This window comes from Xiphias gladius, chromosome 10 (genome assembly GCF_016859285.1).
Source record: "Xiphias gladius isolate SHS-SW01 ecotype Sanya breed wild chromosome 10, ASM1685928v1, whole genome shotgun sequence".
Lineage (NCBI taxonomy): Eukaryota > Metazoa > Chordata > Actinopteri > Istiophoriformes > Xiphiidae > Xiphias > Xiphias gladius.
The window spans coordinates 24,025,765-24,046,536 of NC_053409.1; the positions used below are offsets into that span (position 1 = coordinate 24,025,765).

Sequence of the window (20,772 nt, forward strand, 5' to 3'; positions counted from 1 at the left end):
AGTCGGCCGAGAAGAAACGGAAATTTTAACATGTACAATCCCATGACAACTGGGCCAACTCCAATATGGAAAGCTCCAGAAGCACTAGACTGATCTTGTGGCCGGACCGTTTTGTCAGCCTATGTTTTATATAGATTTTATCATGTTTTATCTATGTTACGTTCAAGCCTGTGTCCTTGTAGGCATTTTATGGCTCGTCTGCTCGCTAGACAAATTCCCCCTCTGGAACAACAAAGTTAAAGCTGAAGGAATATAAAGTTCTTATTCACCATCTCACCCAGATAAATTAGTGAGGTGAGGTCAATATTAGCTGAGCACAAAGACTGGGAGGAGGAAGAAAACAGTTAACCTAGCACCAGCAATGTCTGTCTGTGTTGTATCTGTGTATCTAAATAAAAATAACCGACAATACTTTCATGGAAAATTGCGGTAAAAGCAGAAAATATTAGGACAGTATATTCCTTGAGGGGAGAAGACTTAAGTGAGAAACTGCCTCCAAGACCTGTTGTAAAACCCATGAAACTTGAGGATCTTGTGACATGCTAGCTGCTGCCCTTTCTGTGACTGCTGGTGGGATATAAAAGCCTGCTTTATCAGACTTGACTTGAAACACGTGTTGCATGTAAATTACAGTACTGGTCATCTTTTTGCTACTGTCGCTGCTCTTCTTCACCTCTCTGCGACAGATCTGCGTCATGTTCGGTTGCCTACACTGATGCGTTTTTAAATTAACTTCCAGCCCAAAGAGGGATTTACGTACTGAATTTAAGTTAAATCATTTGGATTTAAGCTCTCTCATTTCATGTAGCTCATTCCTCCACAAAAGTTAGAAAACATCATGTTGCAGTCTCATAAGTTGATAAGTTGTTTTTTCAGGACACAGGGAAGATGAATCTGTCACTTCCAAATAATTAAACAACCTCAAATTTTGACTATTTCTCCTGAAACCGTTTTATGATGTGAGGGTACATTTTCTGTTATATTATATACCTGGAAAACAAACAGTGTCTGAGTAAAGATGCCAAATATTTGGATATTCTAAATTGGGAGAATTTGCCAGTACGGATGAAATTCCACAAAAAAAAACAACCCATGAACTAAAAGATAAAGCCCAAACGTTGGACGCTTTCTAATCCATTATGAGTGAGTAAAAATCAAAACTTAAATTTTCTTTTTCTAATGTCCATACTTTAGACCCCCTTCTCCGTGCTTTTCTTACCTTGCTGCATTCGATCTGTTCCTCTCCCTTCCACAGGTCCTGTTCGTAGTAGTACAGCCCGTCATTGATGGCTTTGGCCAGGTCGGCAGTGATCTTGGCTCGGGACTCGTGGTTGCCCGTCCGGTCGCCGCTGGGGTGTTTACGGAGGTAAGGAGGGGTCTGTGTGACGATGAGGATCTTGTTGACGTCTTGGTCGTCCAGCTCGTAGTCTGAGTCGTCCTCGTCGGACCAGTCGGTGAACTTGTTCTTCCTGGGCGCCATCTGCTCCATTTCCTCGTCGAATAGGAAGTCCAGCTCCTCCTGATCGGGCTCGGCCTGCGGTGGAGCCCGGTGGCTGGGAGGAGGTGCTTTGCTGTCCCCCTGGACGACACAGGGAACACACGGACCGTGCAAGAATTGCATTTAGGGCGTTTTTAAACAGTTGAACATTTAATACTGTTGCAAAATGTTACTAAAAACAAATATGAAACCCTCTGCTGACACTGCTCACTTTCCAACTCTTGACATATCATTAGTTGAAACTGCTGGCTGCAATTTCCTTCACACTGCTCTGCGATTCCAGTATTTAAAAAAAGGAGCACAATGGTGCGTTTTTGACAACGGGTCCATAAAGCATTTCAGTTTGTTGGGGGGTTTTTTCATGCTTTTAATGTGAAGCACTTCTGTTTTGAATTTGTTTGACGTAAATAAATAATTCACTAAAGAGGGAAAATTTACTCAGCAAGTAACTGAAGACGTACTGAAAACATACTTGGCTTGCTTGTCAAATGTTTTTAAATTTAATTTACTGAATTAATTTAAAATGTTTGATGGGAATGACATATTGACGGTAGTATGACAGAGATATTTAATTTATTTATTACAGTCTGCTGCTAATTTTGACGCCAAATAGGTTGTAAGACAGGTAGACATAAAGAGCTTTTCGGCACAAAATCTCCCATGCTGCTATTGTGTCGTACTGTTTCCTACTCTGCTATTTTGTTGGGAGTAAATCCCTTTCTATTTTTTTTTTTGCCCAATTGTTTGTGGAATGACCGTAATACATTTCAATTTAAAGGTTTAGTTACCTGAAAGTGCGAGAATAGGAATGGCCAAGACTGCGAAACAGTCTGCTGACACTGGGACACATTACAGAGCGGCTTTGGTTGAGGCTAACCTTGTTTTTTGGGAGACCAGTCATCAGTTAACTTGGCTGTTCAGGGATGAGAGCAGCATAACCAGAAGATCCATAACGATAGGAGGCCACTGGTATTTTACCTAAAGTGCCATGATCTTTGATTTTATACTGTATGATAGAAAAGTTTCAATCAGACTATCAATAATTACTTGCCCTTTTTCTGCAGGAAAAGCCTTTGGATGCGAGACTGCACAGCCAAAGAGGACATTGTTCCAAAAATAAAGCCTCCTATGTCGGGTACATTGAAGTAACACGATGCATTTTTACAGCTAGTAACAATATCCCATTAGTAAAGGGTCAGTTGTCATAATTTGGACAGTGCTAGTCTCTTCCTATGACTCGACGTCTAAAACTTCGCTGTATGCTTAACTGAACATGGAGCATCGGAGGAAATTGAGGATTGGTGACTTCCTTCACTTTACAGGTGAAGTTCAAAGGTTGAAAAATAAATATGACTGAATGAACACAGTTGACGAGGCTGAGCAAATACGGAAATCATGCGGAAAATCTATCAAATACGGCAGTTAAGATGACACAGGAAATACATGAGAAGCAGAGGCATCAAAGGGGAGAGCGAAAGCTGAGATGGGCGACTGAGAGGAGGGACTACTCAACTGCAGAGGAGAGGCGGTCGGGTGGGAGCGCTGGGGGAGGAGAAAAGGCGACAACGCACACGTCATCGCTGACGTGCTGCCGGTCGAAAGACGGACGAGGCAGAGGCAGAGAGACGGAGGGGTGGAGGCGAGAGGTGAACACAGATGAAGGAAGACAGAAAACAGGCAATGAGAAAACAGAAGAGCGATGATGGGATGAAAGACAGAAAAGTATGATGCTTGGACATGTTTAATTTTCGCCCACCTACATGTGTTTTGTTTTGAAATTAAAATGGTATTTGACCCCGGTCTGGTTTACTGCTGACAAGAAGATCCTGGAATTTAAAAGTACATGAAAATTTCCTCTCACACTGCCCACTCACTTCCTGAGACAATACCAGAATTCCCTGGATACTATTTGGTCCTTTCCTGCTCTCAAACTTTGTCCTTGGAGACCACCTTACACTAAAACTACAGTCAGCCTAACAATAAAAGCAACGCGGTGGCTCTGTATCATACAGGTTCCTAAACAATGTTCACAAAAACTGTTGTGTCACAACATTTGCGACCTCCTATCCTTTTTTTTAAAGTTTTATTACCTTGACTGCCAACTAACTCAATGCTAGCAGAACCTAAACAGAAAATTCCGGTTTATTACAACTTATTTTATACCTACGTCCATTACTTCCAAGGGTCATGTTAACATTGTACTCAAGGTAGATTCTGAAATCTGGGAACATGGCAGGATCGCTTTAACAAAGTTCGACAGGACCAGAAACATCAGCAGTCAGACAATCGGACAGTTTTTCCAGATTATTAGCCACTTTATTTAGGGCTAAAGTTTCTGATAATCCTACGTTGAACAGGAAAATTGTGTGCACACAGCTGCGAGTGTCAACGTTTGAGCAGAAGATCAGCCAGTAAACTTAAACAATAATTTTCGATTTCCTTCATTTTGTTTCCCAAATAAGTTCATCAAACCTGTGGGTTTGTTCTCATCCTGTCTGAGAGTCTGCCTGCTCATGTTTCCTCACATGTGGAAACTTTGTTGCCATTTTTTTGTGACCATTTAGGTTTTGTTTCCATTGTAAGCCTCTATAGTCTATCTCCTCATTTGTACAGTCATTTCAACTGTTTTCTGATCGTTATATATTTGGCTCGTTTTGTGTTTTCTTGTTTTATTGGTACTGTTCCCAAATCTGCAACTGAAATCAACTAGAATAATCCTTTAAAAAAGAAGAATTACAACAAAAAACACAGGTGTAGGTGAGAGAGCAAGAGTTAGGTAATAATTAGCCTGCTAGCTCCTGTGCCAAAAGCTTCATTTCAGACAGTGACATTTAGGGAACCATAGGCTTGAAAAGATGCCGAAGAATTCCTGCGGACTTTTCCCCTCCTCCATCTTCAGTACCTTTGCCTTTCCAGAGGGCTGCTTGTGACGTTTCTCCACCTGGATCCAGGCGTCAGGGTCCGAATTGGGGGCGGGGGCATCTTTTAAGGCGTCTGTGGCGGGGAGTGACTCCTTGCTGGGAGAGCCGGGCTCAGCCGAGTCCTGAGGCCCGGCAGCCTCTGGGGGAGTCTCCTTCGGAGGCGATGAAGCTGAAAGGCCAGACACGTCACACAAACACTCCAGACAACCTTCAGCACCGCTTTGAAATCACACATCACGTTGTCAGCTCTCATTTATGTAACAAGGTGCTAAAGTCTGGAATCTCAACACTGCTTAATACTCTGCATCGTCAGACTTGATCAACAATAAATGTGGTTAGACAAAGAGGGACAGTTTATGTGAATATGGGGAAACTGGTCACAATTAGCAGATATATATATATATATATATATATATATATATATATATATATATATATTTTTTTTTTTTTTTTTTTTTTTTTTCTCCCCTTGCCCTGGTATGAATTAGTAATAAGTGTGCGCAAATTTTCACTAGATCACACTAAATCACACTAGAGCAGCCCTTGTGTACACTTATTACTAATTCATACCACTGGCATTATCAATTAATAGATTCATGGTTTGATCTATAGCATGGCAGAATGTCAGAAGACGGTGAAAGCGAGTTCAAAACCTAAATGTATTTCATTTAATTTACAGCAATGTATCAGAGAAAAGAAGCAAATCTGGACCCTGAGAATTTTTGGTAATTTTCTTGAAAAAAAAAAAAAAAGACTAAACCTATTTACCCTTTATCAAAATTGTGGGCGAATAATTTTCTGTCAACTGCTTGAATAATAAAAATCCTTTCAGCACTCATTGATACTTCTGGATTTATTACTTGTGTCCACAAAAAGGTATTTATTAACTAACACCACTGAATTACTTAATGGATAAGGCAAGCAATACTCTATATTCTTTTTATTGTCAACAAATCCCATTTTAAGATCAAAACTAACATTGGACCTGTTTCTCAGCACTTTCTGATCTCCCTACCCTGTCTGCGGTACTCTGCCGCAGACAGGGTAGGGAGATCAGAAACTGGTTCCTACTCAAGATATCAATATATGGGTCACAAATATATAGCCTCAATTTTTAAAAAAGACTCAGTATTTTCCTTAAACAGCTGATCATTGTAGATTATAGCAAACATTACTCAAACAGGAGGAAACTGTGTTTTTGTTAGGGACTGTTTTCAGCGGCGGATTAATCCGCATTCGGTGCTCTAGTGAGTATTTGGAGCAGCAGGAAGGTTTATGTGGGACTGAGTCAAAATAAACTACTGTGTGTGTGTGTGTGTGTGTGTGTGTGTGTGTGTGTGTGTGTGTGTGTGTGTGTGTGTTCATGGTGATGAAGGAACATGTCACCCAGTGCAACAGTGTAGCTCACTGATGTGTTTTTCTAATAGTCTTTGGACAATAATGGAGAATCTATGGCACAGAGGAATAAGACGCATCAGGCTTTGGATACACACACACACACACAATACTTGTTAGTATTCGTTGCTGGTTTTGGTCTTTTCATGGGCTTTGTTCACAACAGGTAAAACAAAGACTATCACCAGACTCGGCCTGTAATCATCACTTTGGCGGTGGACTGAGTTGAATACTGACCGGAGTTTGTGGAGTTGAGGGTCTGTCGAGGAACAAACTCAGGACAGTTGATGAGCTGAGAGAAGTCGGTTCGAGGGGAACCCACGATGGGGGGGGCAGGGATGGGCCAGCGCTCCGGGTCGGTTTTACAGCGAACCCTGTCGTCCACCAGCTCCACCTCTGTGCTGCTCTTCAGAGCCTGGAGAGCAGGATTTGTTAGCACAAGGACTAATACATTTTCCCATATCCGTGAATCGCAGGCATGGTAGCAGAACTTTTACGCAACTGCTGGTGCAAGATATCCTGACATCTCCGTGTACGCGGGAGACTTGACACATAACCCGGAGCCAAACAGCGACACCTACATGACTAAATCAAACTGATCCCCGGTGGCAGCGCTGCAACGTAACATTAGAAACTGAGGAGTCTAATTTGAGACATTTATAGCCGCACGGCTGAACCAACCGATGGTGCGATATTACCTCCATGATGAGGTTGACGTCGGTGGTGAGGGCTTGGACTCTGTGGAAGCCGGCGATGAGGGAGATGGGGAGGAAGCCCTGCGCGTCCATCTTTCTCCTCAGGAAGAAGTCTCGCTCCAGGTTGTGGAGGCTGAAGTAGTACTCACTGGAGAAAGACGTGTGGTATATGAAGTTCTCATCAAGATCTTTTAATTTCGCTTGATTTGAAACAACCTCCGAGAATTAGAACAACAAAAGGCCAGAATGAGAATAAATGCAGCCGCTGGTGCTAAAACAATTAGCCGGTTAACCATTTAGTCAATCTACCAAAAGTTAATCGAAGAGTTTTCATAATAAATTGATAACTTGAAGACGCACTCCACTATTTTTACACGTCAAAGTCATATTAGTAATCAGTGATCATGTGGATGTCATCGGCGTTATCTCGGTTTGGGCTTGGAGACGACAAAAACGTTTAGCAAAAGTTTGAAATATACAGGTGTGTTTACCAGACAAGCAGGGTGTAAAGAAAGGTGCTATCAAGTTGCCTTATGGGTAGTGTAGTGTTTTTTTGGAGCTTGACACACACTTAAGACTAAAAGTCAGGATATCGCAGGCTCTGCTGTACTGATTTTGACCTTGGAAGTTTAATGCTAAACTTCTTGGAGTCATGTATCAAGCAAAAATGCCAAAAATTCTCCGGCTTGGCAGATTGGATGGGTCACAGTAGAAACACAGACAATAAATGTTGAGGGAAAGACAGCAGGGGTTCCCGTCAGGAACTGAACCGGCGACGTTGCGAGCACAGGAAAATAATTGGCCCTGAAAATAATTGTTAGAATAACTGTAATAATTGTTATCGGATTTTCAGTACCAATACTAGAAATACTAGAAATATAGACATGTTTTCCTACAAAACCCTGATTTCATTTAACAAAAGCCAAAGTAGTCAAATGTCAAATGACCGTTAACAAGGAAGCGGTGCAAGAACTTAATGGTTTAAAATTGGCACAATTTTGAGATTAGATTACAAATGGACTTGACATTCAAGACTTGAGATACTTGACAGATTCCGATACTCTGTGCTACGGACACATTTCAGTCAGGTACTGAGGTTAATACCCAGCCCTCGTTAGCGACAGACAGTAGCAGAAGACAAATTTATTTATGTTAGGACGTCACGATTTCTTATAAATGCTTCTCAAGCCAAAGAAAATGAAGACTCCCCTGACTAGTGCACCAAATCTGCAGACTGGAAAATCTCTGTCTATTACTTGTCACACCACTTCAAGTCACCCCTGCATGCGCGCACGTGCGCCTACACACATGCGCGGGCGCACACGCACACACACACACACACACACACACACACACACACACACACACACACACACCGACACACACACACAGCACATCCAGCTCAGCCTGCAGGCAGTGTGTCGTGGTTGTTTCATGTGGAGTAACGCTGGCTGAGTGAGCAGCCTGAATAACGCTGAGGGAGACGAGAGAGAAGACGACAAGAGTGTCTCCCCTTTCCCTCCTCCCTCTCTCACCCATCATCACTTTCTCTTCTCCCCCTCTCATTGTCCTATGTGAAACGCAGTTTTTTTTTTTTTTTTTTTTTTATTATTTCCTTGCTCAGGCCTGCATATAATCCATCCCGTCCCCTCTGAGGCACTCAGACTATATTTAGAAGTCCACCTCACCCTCCAGTACTCCGAGTCTGCTCCAGTAACGAGGCCAAAGTTGTCATTCAGACACAGCGTGCACGCTGCCCCCTGCAGGACGCATCGAAACCCAGAGGAGATTCAGCACACTACGCTCGCTCTGTTTACTGCTTACAGTATCAGCCAGACCCACTCGCAACTCTGACCTGCGCTGTACAGAGACAGTCTTCTTTATCTCTGCAGGAGCTGGGGGTTAAAACATAACTTTTGTCCACCGTGACCTTTTTCAGCCATTATTTTTCATCATACTGATAAATGACTGAGGCCAAAATGTCACTAAAAAGCTAATTAGATCCTACTCGGGCCCCATAAATTGCAGTTTTTAAAAGCTCTTTAAGTAAATTACTTTTGGAAGGGATTTATTTGATGCAGTTAAAAGATATTTTTATCGCATTATTCTTACAGTTCCAGTGGTGGGTCTTTAACAGCTAATATCGGAGGGGTTTGAGGAAAGGACTAAAATCTTTAATCCTTAATTACTGGCAGCCATATTACTGTTTGTGGGTTCAAAAAGTATGAAAAACTTAAATGGAAAAAATGACTTATGTATTAAGGTTCTGATTACTGACTAATCATTCCCCTGCCCCAGCCAAAAACAAAAACACATCCTTTTTGGGCTCCTTAGATATTTTCTATTTTTCTTGCGTTTTGTTTTTTCTGCAACTAATGATGATTTTCATTCCTTAATAATCTGACAGTTATTTTCCCTTCTAACTGATTGACAGTTTCGATGAAAAACACTGCAGAAAATAAAGAAAAATCTTAATCACAGCTTCCCAGAGCCAAAGATGATGTATTCAAATACCTTGCTTGGTCTGAACAACAGTTCAAATCCTCAGAATATTCAATTTGCTGTCATACGGGCAAAAAATCCTGTCATTTGAACGTTTAGCATGAAAGCGACAAACAAAATAGTTGCCAATTAATTTTCTGCCAATTGACAAATCTTAAATTGACTTTGTTTTGTTTCAGCCCCGAACTTCTCATTTAAATGAAGCCTGCTGGGAACTGGATAAGGAAGAATTAGTGATGTTAAAATGCAAAACTGTTTTACATCGTACGTGCTGATGCTAAGATTGAAATAAAAGCGTAATTTAAAAAACTGACTGATCTACGATTAAACATGTCCGGAAAGGATGGAAATGACAATACAGTGTGTTACTCTTCCTTCACACCCTCTTACCCCCGGTTACAGCTGTAAAAGCATTCATGGATAAGGTGAAAACTAATAATATCAATGTCTCAGTCTGATTACGGGTAGTTCAAATAATAAAATAGATGCTTTTGGAATTGGAGTGTCAATGAACCGATGGTGATTATGGTCAAAATTACAGAAAGCAAAGGGAAATGAATCAATAAACGGTGACGGTTGTTTTTTATGGGTCTTGTTTAAACTCTGGACATTTCTCTGGTGGTTTAGGGTTTAGGAACCTGAATCAATTCTTCCTGTCATGAAGTTGCTTCTCAAAGCCCCCATGTTGCCCATCACGTCAGCTGTTTGCAGAAATGCACTGCAGCCTGTCAGATCTAAAATAAACGGAAGGAAAAGGAAAAATAAAATTCCTCAAATGCTTACATTTGACGTTTGATGTATTCCTTAAGAAGCTTTTCATCCACTGTGTACATCTGGACCTTGTTGCCGTCATCGTAGTAGTAAACCATACTGGTGTTAAACTCTGTGGGGACCTGAACGGACCCGTCGGATGACTGAGACTCCCGGAAGCTCTGAGAGTATTCATAACGACCTGAAAGAGCAGAACAAACAGAAAAGAAATATGAGAAACAACTACTGAACGCTGTACATCCTGAGGGGAAATTAAAGCCTGCCATAAGCTGCAAAATACATTTGATTATGCCGACGTAATCAAATGTATTTTGTATATGGTTAGCTTGTCTGTCCCGATAAATATTAAACAAGTTAACGCCCAAGCACTGAAATGTTGTTATCTAGTAAAGCAAGTGAAGGAAAACATTTTTCCAAAAAGCTAAACTGGATCCAAGCTTTTCTCTCATGTTGTTACAAAATCTTTAGGTCGGCAAAAGTAAAACCCTGACCCTAAAACAGACCACGGAATTTAGAGACGGGAAATAGCACCGTCAACATGCTTGTAATTTGTTGGTGGTAATCCAGTGTTAAAAATGTGGCCAAAGTAAAAACCGTGCCTCGTCCACGACCTCTCCCGCGCCCACGACCTTTCCCTCGGCCTCTTAGTCCTCCACGAACGCTCCCACTGTCACTTCTGACGCTGGCAGTATCGTCCCCAAAGTCTCGCGGCTCTCTTCTCCAACCTGTGAACGAGAAAACATGAAAGCTTGGTGTCTGATCACACATACTTCACGGAGTGGTTCCCAACCTAGAAGTCCCAAAGGTCTTTGGTGGGGCTGATAAAATCTAACAAAGAGTTAAATTATATTAACAGCTACTAAGAACTGAGGATAAACGAGAAGCTTAATACAAGCAAACTACTTTGAGTAGTCAAGTCTAGTAAACCTAGTGAAAAAGATTCACCTGTTCTGTTTGGTTTTTTAATAGCTTTGTCCATTATTTCTATCTGTTCTAACATTTTAAATCAATATACTGCAGCTGCCTAGATCCGATGATGCAGCAACATCACTACAAACAGCTCGCACAGCGAAAGAGACACTAACAGTCAGGTGATCACACCGGTTGTAAACAAACTCTCAGTTTGGTCAGATTATCCAAACCGCTTTCCCAGAGGTGATCAAAAGTAGGGCTGAAACTAACGATTAGTTTCAGCATTGATAAATCTGCCAATTACTTTCGTAGTTAACTGATTAAAAGTTTGTGCTGTGTAAGGTCAAATAATGAAAAATCATCATTTTCTAGAATCCAATGCTTACGTCTTCATACGTCTTGTTTTCTTCAACCAACAGTCCAAAACCAAAAGATATTTAATTCAATGTTATATATGATGAGGAGCAGCAGCAATCTCTCACTGTTAAGAAGCTGAAACCATCCAATCTTTGGCCTTTTTACTTGACTTAAACGATCAATCAATCAATCGATTATCAAAATAGATGCCGATTAATTTTTCTGCTGACCGCCCAATCAATTAATTGACCAATCTTTTCAAAAGTGAGCAGACCTAAGATGTGCGTAACAATCCCCCACCGCAGAGGAAAACTTTGCGCGCGCCACGTTACGGCAAGTACTTTGGATCAAAGTGAGAACTAAGAATTTGCCTGCAAAACCTAAAATTGAGTGGTGGTTTTTTTGCACCAAAGGTCCGCGGCCGGACTCGAACCGAGGACATTGGGGTTCATAGTCGGCATCTTAAACCCTAACCCACCTCATTGGGTATTATTTTGATGCTTAATGTTGATTTCTCTCCCAAACAGTTTGGTAAAATTGGAGTTTATTTACAACATGTGTGACCATCCGACTACCGCTGCTGAGACTCGATTCTACCAACCCCAGATCTCAGAAATGAAGTTGTCATGACCGATAAAATTAAAAGTGAAAATAAGATGCAGAATTTGGGGGAGGGGACGACATAATTTCCCTGTTTACGTTTTCTAACTAAGGAAAACCTCAAGACTAGTACAGGCAGAGAGGCCCAACAGGCTTTCAATCACCTGCCTGACGCAAAGTAAATGAATGAGTGAGGCTTTTGTTGGGGTTAAAGGTTATCAGAGGACTTTTAATTTGTCAGTTCGATCACAGCTTTGCGTTTATACCATGCTTTCATTCTGCCATGCATTAGTATGGAAAAAAAAAGCTCGCAGACTCCGGAAAGACAGATGGTAGTTGGGGGGAAAAGCGGTGAGCAAACAAGAAGTGATACTGGAAGAAGCAAAACAGATTGAAGGTGCGAACAGAAAACAGTGAGCTGCTGGCCACTTACTCCTGCTGCTATCATGCGGCCTGTTATTATGGAGCATGTGATTTGGTGACATGGGGTCAGGCGAGTCACTGGTGGGCTCTGTGTCCGAGCGTGTCGGGCCCCCGCTGGGCGTCTTGTCGCCGATGTCCCGGGACGCTTCCTCCAGCGGCAGAGAAACCCACTTACGTTTGTTACCTAGCGATGATTGCACACCGAAAACAGAGCTTGAAGAGTTTTGTTCCAAGATGGACTTTCATTTTGGAACAACTTGAATTTAAATTAAAATCAGTGTGACTTGAAAATAAAGACCCACTGGTGACATAACTTCAGTGGCTTCAGGGCTCAAACACTCAACATGACATAAAATTAAAGAATTTTTTAAATAATAATAATAATGATAATAATAATAATATTTTCACCTTTTTTGGTAAATTATTATCAAAATTAGTTTATTCTGGGGTAAACACAGTTTCAATAGATTTTGGATAACACATATACACACATTTCCCTCAAAGACACTTCATTATGGTGAACTATCAAGTTGAGGAAAGTCAAGACAATCAAATTTGGCTGAGTTGTGATGTAAAGGCTTGTCACACAATATAAAAATGAACCCCTGGTAAAAATTTTAACTTTTTGATTTTCTTCGACAGGGCTTGTGAAGCACTCAACTTCAAACCAGAACTATTCAACAACTGTGAGTCAAATTCCAGCTGGTAAACCTGACTTACAACTGGTCGAATTGATCTTGCTTTTGTGGGCATGAAGAATAATCAGACACGTTTCCAACATGTAACATACTGTAGGACAAAATTAGACAGATAGCTTAGTTATAATTGTATCTAATACTAATTATTATTAATTTACTAATGATATGTAAAGTAAAGAAATCCTGGTGAAGTTAGGAACTCCACTCCAAGAATTACGCTGGTTTGCTTTCTTGCTGAGAGCTAGATACCACTCAGATATCTGTCTTAAGTGTGAAGCTACACCCAGGAGCAGGTAGGCCTGGCTTACATAAAGATTGTAAAGGGGACGAAGAGCTAGCCTGGCTCTTGCCAAAGGTAACAAAGTCTGCCTCCACCTCCAAAGCCCACTCATGAACAGCTTTCATCTCCATGTTGCATCTGTACAATAACGAGGAACAATAAGAACAACAATTTGGGCACACGACCTCCTGAAAATTGTCATTTTTACATCTGACTTTTTGTACGGATTAAACAAGCAAGATGCAACATGTTAATTAGTGAGCTTCAGAGGGGCTGGTAGGCAGATTTTGTAACCTTTGAACAGAACAAGGCTAGCTGCTTCCCCCCTGTTTCCAGCTTTTCCTCAGCTAAGCCAAGCAGCTGCTGGCTGTAGCTTCATATACACAGCACACACAGGAGAGTGGTATCAAACTTTTAGTAAGAAAGAAACAAGCCTATTTCCCATAATGTCGAACTATGCCTTTAACAGATTTTTAATGAAATTTGGTGGAAATTGAGAGGGATCGACTTTTAGGTCAGCGTTAACCAAACGTCCTGAAAATGCTCTAAAACACATCTACAGTTTGACAACTGGGCAAACTGCACCCGCCGAGGGAACCTGTGAGATAGGACCGACAGCTCGGGAGTAGCTACTAAATGGAGCTTGTAGTGAGATGGTTTGTCAGTAACAAACTGATCTGCTTTGGGTAGTTTTAGGAGGGTCCTCTTAACACCACGAGATAAGACGTTTTTGTACCGCTGTTTTGTTTTCACTGCCACTACCTTACTAATATCCTTCATTGAAATATCAAAACCTGACATGTGTATCCAATGATTATCATTTACTGTGTGTGTGTGTGTGTGTGTGTGTGTGTGTGTGTGTGTGTGTGTGTGTGTGTGTGTTTCTGCAGGTCCAGGTCCAATATTGAAAAAAGAAGCTTAAAGGATTTTGCATTCTGGTAAAGTTTTGTAGTAGATTTGAAATCTATTTTCAGTTAATACCCTTTCTCCAACTAACGTGGAGGGATTTTCAAAAGCCTGTGGGAATCTATAGTGGATTTTCTCATCTCATTTTGAAACAAAACTCTTCACTTCATCTCTGGTTTAGACCCTCTGGAGCTGATGAAGTGGTGTTTCTCCAATTAGCCTCCACAGAGATTGGTGACTGCTACTTTTCATGTTTAAATGTCTGTCAAGACGGGAGTCAATCAGTGGAAGTGAGACAAATAGATCAACACAGCAGAACATGCACGAATCTGCACCCACCAGAAACGACCAACCGTGATCAATACAAGTAGTGACATGCTCCCTCAATGCAGCAATCAAGGATACAAATCATCACTGCCCAGTGAAAAACGTGCATCTCCCGATTTGGATTTTTAGGATCATTAAAATCTTTAAAAAGCCCATTAAATTATCTGAAAAACTGTCAAAAAGCTTAAATCAGGGTTGCTTTTCTTAGTTTAAACAAAAGTTGACATTCTGGATATAAACAATTTCACAGGACAGTGATGAAGTGTGAATTAATCAAACTCAATCAGGATCGCAGCCACTGTCATCAGCCTTATCCGAAAGATTTAAAGGATTGAACATGCTTCACCCAGTGAGAAAAACTCCTCACCCTCACCTCCTCTCTTCTTCAGGCTGGCGCTCTTGGCGTCCTGGCCGACCTTTGACTCCGCGTCTTTGGGCAGCTCTCCCAGAGGGCTCAGCTGAGCCTCCTGGTTCTCTTTGCTTTCACCCCCGTCATGGCTGCTCTCGGATTTTCTCTCCGGTCGCTCCCTCCTCTTCTCCTTCTCTCTGCGTGAGGAGGAAGGCTTCTTTCCGTTGTTGTTGAGGACATTTTGTTGTTGCTGGAAAAATGGACACACACCAGGTTTTATTCATGCTTTTACAGGACAATCAAACTTAATGTGGCCTTTTCATTCTCAATCATTCTCCTTTTATAATTTGGTTGCATCTGCTTGTTCCGTGCCCTTTGTCCTTTTTGCAAAAAGTCTGTTTGTGTCTTAGCTGCTGAAGCTGAAGGATTAAACACTTACTGGACAGCAAATTCAAAGACCAAAGACTGGCATGTGTCAGAGTCATCTCTTATCAGAATAAATTTGTTTTGTTTTGTTTTTTTAACTTCCTTAATAATTGTTAACTAGTTCTTCTACAATTAGTCTTTTAATGTAGTAGCTTCCCAGCCCCAAAGGGCCCCCCCCCAAAAAAAAAATTTTTTTTAGTGCTACGAAGAAGAATTCTGGTACAGAAAATTATGTTATTACATAATGTGTTTTCAATGTCTTTTCTCATATTTTTGCTCTTTCTTGTCACATACTCTCAGCTCTTCGAGCCTCTAACAATCCTTCTTACAGGCGGAGAAGTTAAAATCTATTCAGCTGAACTTACTACAACTCTGGTCATGGGGGGGGTCACGGGGGGGTCGCAGCTGGACACGGCTTCATCTTAAGAGTCTAATGGGTCTTGGTCAAGTTTTTTAGTTCAAAGACTGACCTCCGGATTGTGGTTTTCTAGCTGATTTGAAAGCTGGTTAAACATGCAGTTGCAGCTCAGAGTGATGCACTACAACGCAAAATGCACAAGACACAGTGTCACCGTTGTCTTCGGTGTTTGTTTTTGTTTCGTTTTCAGCGCCTATTATTATGAGGTGGACGGTAGAGAGATGACAGGAGATGAGGGGAGAGAGAGAGAGGGGGGACGACATGCAGCAAAGGTCCCTGACTGATTCTGAACCAGGGATGTTGCAGTTCCTTAACCTCTAGGTCACCAATGTGCCCTGTCCCTGGTGTTTTGTATGGACCAGAAAAAGCACAAGATGTCATCCTTTTTTTTCCTTTTTCTTTTCCCTCACAGGGTTGGAAGTAGTAAAAAAGAAGACTGATTTTAGATCATGCTCGACTGAATAAAGCCTTTTAACTAGGATTGTTCTCCTTGCTCTGCAGAAGAGTGCATGAACAACATTTCCTTTTCTATGACCCACTTTTTCATGAAGAACAGCTTAAGGATTTATGGCATGTGAAAACAATTTGCACTGGGCTTTTTTTTGTTTTAGACCTAATCACCGTTGAGGCCAACTGCAGAGTTAAAACCTCAACATTGTTGGATGTTTTTAGTGCTCCATCTAGTGAGCAGAAATCAGAAAGGCTTCTCCGTAAGCCAGACCAGTGTGTACCGTAAAAGCTGCACAAAAAACAAGCACAAAATGATGCTTGTAATGTGTTTTTATTTAACTAACGTCACACGCACATCCAGCCACGCACACGCCATACCTCTTTGGCCAGTTCACCAGGTGTGGGCCAGTTTGTGATATCACTGAAGTCACTTGACTGTAAAATAGAGAAAGAGACAGACACACAGACAACAACAGATCATCATTTCGTCATTTACAAGTCAATCTCGGTCACCTGGACTCATTCCACTTATTTTAATGTTGTGTGTGCAGCCGGTAGAACCTGAGTGCCACTCGGGTAGAAACTAGCAGGGGAGAAAAGGGAGGTCAGTGCTATAGTCTATGGGGAAACTGCAAACACCAACGATAAAATGGCCCGGCCACTTTCCCCAGCCGTGAATGTTGTAAATTTAGACAATCTGATATGAGATCAAGGTTACACAAACGAGAGTTACAGTTACACTCAGAGCTGCACAGAGAGAAGGGCAGAAAAATGAAATACCGATAGTATGAACACAATCATTCTACTACAGGGACAATGTCCAAACTGGTGGTGGTGTTTTTTATTTTGTTTTTTTTTGACAGCGTTTTTGGATACACAGTATGCTGGAAAGAAACAAAATTCATCCTCAAGGTTTTTTGGCTTTTAAAAAGCTCTTACTGATCCACGTGCATTGACCTCATTCAGAGAAAAAAAGAAAAAAACTTTTTCCCTATGTTAGTACTTGCGAAAGAAAAATAAATAAATAAAAGATTTCTGGCCACCTCCGATCAACACAAAAGACAAACAATAGCAGCTAAAAGCCCAATTTGTCATTTCTGACCATAAAGATTTGAGGTAAATCAACAAACATAACTGAAGAGTTGATCCTAGAGTTCACAAATGTGCATGTTCGTGTTAAACAAACAAAGCTTCTGTTTACACTCAGTGTTGATCAACAGTACACACTGTGTGTATGCTTGAGTTCTGACAAATGCGTTGAATGGATTTCCTTCCTCATAAAACATCTGCATCGCCCCTTTTATTTTTTAAGTAATTTAAATCCAGCATTGCTTACATCCATGTTTACTAGCTAGCCGTCTTCTTCACCGTGTTTGCCGGTGCACTACTGCATATTTTTGGCACATTACCGCCACCTTTTGATCAGTGGGATAGCGCGAAACCATTGGCAGGACATTGTACCGCGAATCCCGTGTGCTACAACTTACAGAAAATATTTTATAACAAATGGTGAACTAACGTTAACTAATCTTTAACAGTCTTATACTAACAACATTTCAGGAGAAAATTCAGGAGAAAATTCAGGAGAAAAAAAAAAATTTAAAAATCCCAGGATGTAGGGCTGGTCAATATTATTGTTTACCCAATTTACGGAAAATTGTATCGTGATGATAGGATCTTTACTTGCTACAATTTCTGTTTCTCATCCAAATGACTGGTTGTGAGTAGAGCAGCAACAATTAGTCAACTGCAACAAAATTAACCTGCAACTATTTTCTTTCCATAAATGATGGTAAATGGAATTATAGCTGCAGCGATTAGTCAATTAATCGATTAGTTGATTAACAGAAAAATCATCGCCGACAATTTGGACAATCGATTAATCATTTTTGAGGCAACTATGATGAGCAAATTTTCACGTTGTTGTGGCATTTTATAGATTAAACGATTAACTGAGAAAACAATCGCCAGATTAATGAAAATTAAAATAACTGTTAGTTGCTGCCCTAATTCTGAGCAGTCTGTACTTCAAAACTAACGAAACTAGTTATTTATACGTTTCTGCTTCACACATACAAAAGAATTTGGTCTCATATAATGCAAAAAAGTGAAACACAACTCAGTGCTATGAACATCAGTTTGATTATTTTGTGGCATGACATTTACCACACCTCGATATTTATCTATAAATATCCACGTTTATATTGCAATAATGTTTATAACTATGTCGCCTGGCATTAACAGCATGCGAGTGCTGTGCAGTTCTAATGTAACCCGTCACCTCCGACATGTGACTTTGACCATGAAAATGCCAATAGGTTGAATTCTGGGCCATCAGGGTACAACGTAAACAAAGATGCACCGTATGTGGGAAGGTCAAGTCCCGTCACGTCAATGCTTCCCGCTGTAACTACATATGTAAAATAACATTTTTATAAGAAGGCATGAAAAATGGAAAAAAATGTACCAATCCTCGTTACATAAACCGTAGCATTGAAGATTCACTAATCTAATACAACGACTGTCAATTTTTTTCCCCTTTTCTCAGTTAGAGATGTCAACACTTCCCCTGTTTTAAAATCCTCATTACGTATTTGAATTTAAAAAGCAAAATGTTCTTTAACGTTCTGATATGTTCCGTGTTGTTTTGGTCTCCTTCCAACCTTTAATTTGAGTCGATTGCAGAGGAAAAACTGGTTGGAAAACCAAACAAAAGTCCACAGCTCAGACCGGCTAACGTTTGGCTAGCAGCAGATGTCCATTTCCCATCCTGCATGTTACTACCTGGCAGAAGCTACAGTGGTGGAATAAGAACATGTGATCGGTTCGAAGAGCCCAACATGCCTGTCTCGGGCAGTGCTCTGACAAAAAACCATAGCTTATGACCTCCGATCGGTTTTGACTAAAAGCGCATTTAAAAAGCAGAAATTTGTACATGAGCTGAGATGTGAAAACAACGGAACAGAAAGGGAACATGTGTTGTTCATTCAGTGTTGTTGTGGGATTACTTATCAAGATATACAGTATCAATGACACTAAACCAAAAGTCATCTGTTTTGGACACTTCATGTTTGTGACATTTTTAATGTCTAACAGAGAAAAACTTTAAAAAAAAAAACAAATTAAAAAAAAAAAACCATGAATAAAAACCAAAGGGTAAAGACCATTACCTTGCTGGATTTTCTCATTCTGGGCTTGCTGGCGCGGACCACTTTCAGGGTGTTTTGTTGATCTGCGGACACAGAATCAATGAGTGAAAGTGACATCATCATATTTACCAGAACAGGCCTAAATCCCACGGGTCTTAATCCCTTTTAACAGTCTTAATTCAAAAACACCAGTGAGCAGGTTGCCGGCCTGGAAGGTTGCTCAACACTGGAGTTAAAAAGCCGAGTCATGTACTTTTGCATGCTCTGCTGTGTGTGTGTGTGCAGCACTGGGAATTTCTGTTAGTAGAAAAAGAATAAATATCCCCCTCCCCAGGGGCTGAGCGACTGAACTAGTTGAGGGTGTTGTGTGTGTGTGTGTGTGCAGCCAGCGGCGGTATGTGGCCGTGTCTCCGCAGGCAGCTGTAGGCTGGGAGTGGCCCGCTGCAGCCTGACAGTCCCTATCGCTCGGCAGAGGATGGTCGGATTGATAAGAGACGCAGGGCCGAGGCTTCCACATGAATGGGTGTATGCCTGACTGAGCCTGCAGACGTCCACCCACAGAGCTGCCTGTACAGTAACGCTGTAAAATGATGCCTGTGCTCTCGCCAGAGTCGAACACTTCAAATATAGCTCCCCTGGTCGCTCTGTGCTCTGACACACATTCTCAGCTCAAATTTAGTTGAACAGTCTGAATTCAACAAGACTACTGTTTTATTTCAGAGCCAACCAAATAACTGTGACCACACAATGAATCAGTAGTCTTATCAGTGAATTCTTACATGTGAAGTGAACTTTCCTGTTTGTTTCAACATTTCAACTAGCACTGAAATGATTAGCTGATTAATTGGTCATCTGATAAGATAGACAGAAAGTTAATCAATCCAATTCTGATGTCTGATAGTTAATCATTAAAAGGGTACTACAGAAATTTAATATGAAACTCCCATGTTTCCAAGTTGGGGCCGATAAAGAGGAAAAGAACAGACAGAATTGAAGCAGGAGAGATTGCAGTCTTCTGAATTTTAGTCCCCAGTATGAGTCGCAAACTGAAAACCTTGGATCCCACATTTCCCACAACGCAAAAGTGTCTTCCATTAGACCACACTCATCTCATAAGCATCCACATCTTCCAAACTCGACACCCTGAATTTGTAACGCAGTCTTTTTATTTTTATTTTTATTTAAAGCCTTGAGTTGAAACCAAGATAGCCATGATGACATCTCTATGACATCACATCGGGTCAAGTCTGAAGTACAAATATTTTTCTCGTAACAGCCATAATATGCAAAACGTTACTTCTTTTTTAGTACTGAAAGTTTTATTAATTGATCATTCAATGGAAAGAAAAATCAACTGACAATAATGCTGATAAACAATCGATTCAAATAAACAATTAAATAATTTATCGAGCAAAAATGGCCAATATTTATTGATTCCAGCTTCTCATAGGGGAGGATTTGCTATTTTTCCTTGTTTTTCTCCTTTTTATAATCACTGTAAATTGAATATATTTGAGTTTTAGATTGTTGATTGGAAAAAAACTAGACATATTAAGATGTCACCCTGGGATCTGAGAATTTGTAATGTGCATTTTTTTTTCTACTGTTAACATGCTGCTAACATTTTAAAGACTAGACAGTTGATCAATTGGATACACTTGAAACAATTAGTCGATTAATGGATTAGTCAACTGA

At 40.8% G+C, this 20,772-nt stretch overlaps 1 protein-coding gene across 5 annotated transcripts in view; it reads right to left on the reverse strand.

Moving 5' to 3' along the window:
- larp1b (La ribonucleoprotein 1B) overlaps positions 1 to 20,772 on the reverse strand; it is a 38,884-nt gene that overhangs the window by 16,005 nt on the left and 2,107 nt on the right. Inside the window, exons 2-12 of one of the 5 annotated variants that reach the window (XM_040136843.1) lie at positions 19,099 to 19,160; positions 16,307 to 16,363; positions 14,659 to 14,884; positions 12,085 to 12,258; positions 10,382 to 10,507; positions 9,795 to 9,963; positions 6,513 to 6,657; positions 6,052 to 6,229; positions 4,401 to 4,588; positions 3,012 to 3,086; positions 1,220 to 1,579 (exon numbers count right to left, since the gene is read on the reverse strand). In XM_040136843.1, coding sequence (XP_039992777.1) covers positions 1,220 to 1,579; positions 3,012 to 3,086; positions 4,401 to 4,588; positions 6,052 to 6,229; positions 6,513 to 6,657; positions 9,795 to 9,963; positions 10,382 to 10,507; positions 12,085 to 12,258; positions 14,659 to 14,884; positions 16,307 to 16,363; positions 19,099 to 19,160 — 1,760 coding nt within the window. Of the gene's footprint in view, positions 1 to 1,219; positions 1,580 to 3,011; positions 3,087 to 4,400; positions 4,589 to 6,051; positions 6,230 to 6,512; positions 6,658 to 9,794; positions 9,964 to 10,381; positions 10,508 to 12,084; positions 12,259 to 14,652; positions 14,885 to 16,306; positions 16,364 to 19,098; positions 19,161 to 20,772 lie in introns of all 5 variants that reach the window. The other 4 variants (XM_040136842.1, XM_040136846.1, XM_040136844.1 and 1 more) reach the window with 4 other exon arrangements.